A 6,000-nucleotide genomic window follows, 5' to 3' on the forward strand; every position below is an offset into this window, starting at 1 on the left:
CCCAGTTTTTCCTGCTTCCTTGTCCTGGCATTCCCCTGCATTGGGGCATCAAGCCATCATAAGGCCAAGGGCCTCTCCTCTCATTAATGCCCTATAAGACCATCCTTTGCTGCATATGTGGCTGAATCCTTAAGTCCCTCTTTGTGTACTCTTTGGTTGGTGGTTTAGTCCCTGGGAGCTCTGGGTGTAATGGTTGGTTCATGTTGTTCCTCCCTACTAACCATAAAATTAATTCATCCAGGCAAGGAGCTTGTTCCAGAACATAAAATATTTGATGGGTATTAGGACTTAAAGGTGGAAATAAACAGACAAGTCACAATGTAGTAAAAGAAGAATTTTTAGGTTTCTTTGGTGAAACAAAAGCAGATATAAAAAGTTACAAAGATTTTAGATTTTCATTCACAAAAAAAGCCATTCACATTTTACACTATACATGTTATAATATAAATACAGGGAAGTATTATGTGCATTGTAATGAAAAAGAAAAAAAGCCCTAGTAAGTCAACACAGTGATTTTCTGTGCTCTAGTACACATTAGGATGGATTACATTTACTGCTGAGACCCAGGAACTTACCTAAGACACTATGTATGCTTGTGAGCACAGTCATTCCCTCTAAACTAAAGGAGCTCTCATGGGAAACTGTCGATATAGTATCAACTCCAGTTGGCTCTTCCTCTACTCTTCTTTGTTGAATATATATTTTGACCTGATGTATAAAACATAAAGTCTGTCCATACTTATGGGACACTGCATGATGTTTCAATGCTTGGTTTCATTGTGTCATTTCAAAGGTGGTTTCTGTACATGTTTTATTTGTAATTTTCCTGTTAGTTGTTGTAAATGAAGGGAATGTGTGAGCCTTAAATGCCTTCTTTCTGAGAGCAGTTTTAACTTTGAGCCTTAAAATATCTAGATAATGATTCCCATGTCATCTTCAGCAACCACTATTTAAATGCAAGGGGTAAAGGGTAAAGTGAAAACGTCAGGACATACATACACTCCATCTAACAGTAAGCAATGGCCACACTATTCTACATTTTCACACTTGCTTGGAATGGGCAAATACCACTTATGGATAGCTAAACACATTTTCATTCTCTGTAATAAACACTTGGAAGGAAGTACCTATATTATAAGGTTTTAAACTGTGAAGAAAATATAAAAGGTAACACTGAGAAATTACTAGCATACTACATTGATTTCAGGTCTTGGGGAAAATAACATCCAATAAATTAAATCCATATGGCTTACTTCATTTATTTACGTGTGCTCCGCAGTTGCAGCATTCATACATGAACATTCAAAATTTTTATAAAGAATTAAAATGGTTATATGTACAAATTTTTTTTTGCACGAGTGTTGTTGTTTTAAGAAAACCCCCTCCCCCACCCTCCTCAACCCTTAATCTATATCCATTCCAAATATCTTGATCTGTTACCTTACCAAGGTTAGTGTTAAGAAAGCCATTGTAAATGAAACCTGGTTGAGTTAATAGTTAGCAATTTGACCCCTAAAAAAATGTTCCAGGTCATAGAAAAGTCCTCCATTCAGGCGCTTCGTGTAAGTGAAGAAAAAGGAACATGGCAAAGCGGAGTTACACCCTGGAGCTCCGAGCGAGAGTTTCATCAGCCAGGAATCAGCCAGGCATCAGCGTGGCTCCCGCGGCTGACACGCGAGTAGAGACCTGCAAGATGCTGTTTGCTGGTTGTCCAGAAAAGCCGTCCTCAAACTTGCTGACAGTCAAAGGGTAGAGAAAACCATTTCCAGCCCAAGGAAACTATAGCAAAGCAGCCAAGCCAATGATTAAAGACTTGAAAGCTGCATAATCATCATTAAATATGCCTGAACTGAGCGTGATGTTTTATTTTATATACAGGATTAAAATCAACATTAAATCATCTTATTTACATGGCCATTGGTGCTGAAATTGCGTTTTTTAAATAGTACAGTAGGCTGGTGTACAGGAAACAGTCTGCACCGGAGGCATTGAGAGAACTAAAGAAATTAGATAGGCTGAAAATGGTTATCTTCTTCGTTCATTTTCTTTCATTTTATTCGCTTTTTCAAAATTCCATGTTTCATTGAAAATATTTTAAGAGTACAGCCACCCCAAATGACCAGACGGCAGTCCCATAATCCAAACCAACTTCTAATTCTTCTTGAGGTGATAGGAAAGGCACGGAAAGGCAGGGCTTTGGCTGAAATGATGAATGAAGCACATGTTCGCCACTTTAAGGATCAGCGCCTCGTTTCCTGCCACCTCCGGCTCCAGCGATGCTCATGTTTTGATGTATTTATAGAATTGTCCTTTGCTGATGAGGAATTTTTTAAGTATTTCTTAGAATAAGTCCTTTGGTATGCAGATGCTACATGGAAGAAAACAAAGAAAGAAGAAAACACAACAGGATTACTTGCTCCATACCCTAAACTACTGACACCACAGCCGTAAAATGTAGGTGTCTAGTATCTGTTAAAGCACGGTTGTCCATTCTTTCTAAAGTACCACTTACGGTTCATGCAGGTTATTTTAGGCATTGCCCATCTCCCATTTCCTAGGCAACGGATAGTTGGAAGGTGACGCTGAATGAAACCATCTTTGCAGTGATATCTAATCAAGGAGTTGATTTCATAACGTGGTTTCATCTTTCCAAAGGTCTTGGCATTTTCTACAACTGGGGGTTGGCCGCAAGCAACTAAGAAAAAGCAAACTGTGTTATTTTCAAGAAATGTAAGCCTTTCAATTAGTGTAAGCATCAGAATTAATCTTGCTCTATTTCTTTACTGTAACACTTTGGAGCCTCAGTCATATACCTTTGTAAAAGGCATTTACATAGAATTTAAAAATGAAAATAATTTAAATGTTTAGATTAAGGCTCTGAATGTACATTTTAATCTCAGATCATGTCATTTTGAGTTGTATTTGTATTAAAAGGAAATATCATTAAATGGTCATCTACAAAGTCACTTTAAAAAGCATCTAACATCAGTGAGTAGCCTATTAATATTCTTTTCCTTGTTATCTGTCATCTTTTAATAACCAGCTTGAGTTGGAGCAACGATGAATTTCTAATAGTAAACTATCACTATCACTTCCCGAAAAAAACAGACGAAAACACAAGAAAACAAAGCAAAAGCAGAATAATCTTTAACACCATTGATCTGAAATGTAGACATACACTTCGAGGTATAAATAAAATGTTACCTGGTCCTACATGTTCTGTACTAAAACAGGGAAGAGTGGACAATGTTCCTGCCTCAGGACTGTCTGTCTATCTTTCTGTATGTCAGTTGTTTGAGATAAAGTGTCATATAGCCCAGGCTGGTTTTGAATTCACTGTGTAGTAAAGGATAACAATGAATCCCTGGTCATTCTTCCTCTACTTCCCACACACCAATATCACAACCACATGCTACTCTGCCTGGTCTATGCAGTTATGGGGACTGACTGACCTAGGCTTCCTGCACACCAGAAATTGGGGGATAACTATGGAGTTTATACTTCAAAATCTTAATACATTACATTTTTAATGATTACATTTAAATTAAACATATTAGATTTGTTTGATCTAGTTTATATTGTTTTTCAATGACAAATTCAGGTTCAATTTTAATTTACTTCTGCTTTATCCAACATGCACCTACACACTGCATTTATCATAATATTAAAAGCTATAAGACGACTCTGATACTGGCAAGCATAAGGTAGAGGAAGGCTATGGTGATAGAGAAGATTAAAATAATAAACTAGATAATTGATTGTATGTGGCTCTGTATTGTACTGATTAATTAGAAGCTGAATTTATTTTTAGCAGTTTTAAAAAGTAATTGCATGATTTCCACAAAACTATTTATATGTAAAGATTATTTTTACAAAGCTAAAATAATTCAGTTGAATATGGTAGTGGCAAGGCTAAGAAGCTAAGCTGGAATTAGTCCAAACACATAAGCTTATATTTGAGAACATAGCAGAGCAGTAGAGGAGGCAGTCTTAGAACATGAACAATTGCATATTCATATGACAAAGTATATTTGCTTCCCTACCTCACAGAACACATGGAAAGCCAGTTCTAGGTAGCTTAAACACACAAACACAAATGGCAAAGTTATAAAACATTCAGCAAACAATACCAAATATCTTTATGATTTAGGATTCATAAAGACTTATTTTTAAAACAAAAAGGCTGAAATAACAAAGTAACATTAAAAATATGAATTATCTTCACCAAAACATATAATATGAGAGTAAAAAAATCCATTACAAACTAGGAGAATATATTTATAAACTATATAACTGTCAAGAGATTAGAAATGAGGATGTAATAAGAACCCTACAAATCACAATAGGAGAAAGGAATCAATTACCAAAATTAAAGAAAAGTCATGAAAAAAAATGTACTAAGGAAGATCTACAAATAACTAATAAATACATAAAAATATAATCAACAAATACCCAAGAAAGTGCAAATTAAATCAAAAAGGATAATATTTCTTACCCACTAACCTGGCCCATAATATCTCAAGTCCAATAATATCAAATGTTGGTGAACTGAAGTGTCAGGGCCTCTCACACCTGGCTGGTGGGAGTGGAAGTTGCTACAAGTTTGGGATGTAATTTGGCATTTGCTAGTAAATATGTAAATATATATATATATATATATATATATATATATATATATATATATTCACACACACACAATGATTCAGCTACTTCACTCCTAGAAGTATGTCCTACAGAAACTCATGGAAGTCTACCAAAAGCAAGTTTATGAATATTCATAGAAACATTATTTATAAGCTTAAAAACATTGACTGCAGTCTACATATTCACTGGTAAGGAAACTAATCAATAAAATGTAGTTGTGCTAATAAGCCACTTACACAGCAGCAAAAGCAGAGAATGTATAGCTACATACATTCATATTGATAAATCTCAAAAACTAGGCAGAGTACCAAAAAAGCAAGGTACATATTACATATATAATATGATTCTTCTTAAGTAAGCTTCAAAAAATTGGAAACAAATATTCTATTGTTCTAGGATAATGTTACAGGAAAAAGCAAAGAAACCAAGTCATTATCTCAGGTAGGAATTTTGACTAGGAAACACCAACAAGATGGTCCAAAGATGTATGGATAGCAGGAAGGAAGGTGTTCTCTTAAAAATGTTGCTTTTCAAAATATTAAGCATCTTACCTGCAAATAATTAGAAGAACTACTTGAGCCTGTGGGCTTATGGGTATATAAAATAGCTAAGAGACCATTTAAAAAACCTGTTAACATTGACACTATAAAACTTTTCTAGAGCCATGAGAGAAAAATCTATTCCTTAATGAAGTACTGTTAGCATCCTTCAAATCTCATTCAAAATAAAAAAATTGGGAAATTTAACACATTACACAAAACTTTCTTGGCTTTAAAACTGAAGTTCTTAACCATTTTTCTTTCTCTCTAAACTGTACCTGCCCCCACAGACTATGGACATGAGTAGAGTCTTCTGATTGGCACAGTGAGGAGGGAATATGGAGGCAAGAGTACAGCCGGTATTTATCACACAGAGGGCCCGAAGGATGGTAAGTATTCTTGACGAATTGTACTGTTTATCGCAGTAAAGGTATATGCCCTGCTCAAAGTGTCAACATTGCTGCTGTAGTGAAACTGCTATGGGACAAACAAGCTTAGAAAACACAACAATGAAAAGCATGATGCTGGGACCACTCAGAGGTCACAAAAGGCAAACACAACATTTGGATAAAGACAAACAGTTTATTAAAGACTTGCTCTCCGGGAAAAAGGAAAACAGCAAATGCTCAGTTTGCCATTTTTACCAGTTCCCGGCAGAAGTGCTGAGGAGATGCACAAGCAGAAAACTTCTGATGGAGATAAGGCACTGAGGACAAGTGCTACCCTGGATGAGAGGTCTTAATGTTCTCTCTCCCCACACAGTTTGTTGTAGATGTTAAGTCTTGCCTATCATCTCTCTCTCTCTCTCTCTCTCTCT

General features: G+C 35.8%; 1 protein-coding gene across 3 annotated transcripts in view; it reads right to left on the reverse strand.

The window, feature by feature from the left end:
- Positions 1–319: 319 nt before the first annotated feature.
- Vcan (versican) overlaps positions 320–6,000 on the reverse strand; it is a 92,433-nt gene continuing 86,752 nt past the window's right edge. For all 3 annotated transcript variants that reach the window (XM_029543878.1, XM_021208360.2, XM_021208358.2), the window contains 2 exons: positions 2,513–2,695; positions 320–2,368 (listed from right to left, as the gene is read on the reverse strand). In XM_029543878.1, the coding sequence (XP_029399738.1) occupies positions 2,241–2,368; positions 2,513–2,695 (311 nt within the window). In that variant the 3' untranslated portion in view covers positions 320–2,240. The remainder of the gene's footprint in view (positions 2,369–2,512; positions 2,696–6,000) is intronic.

This window comes from Mus pahari, chromosome 11 (genome assembly GCF_900095145.1).
Source record: "Mus pahari chromosome 11, PAHARI_EIJ_v1.1, whole genome shotgun sequence".
Classification (NCBI taxonomy): domain Eukaryota; kingdom Metazoa; phylum Chordata; class Mammalia; order Rodentia; family Muridae; genus Mus; species Mus pahari.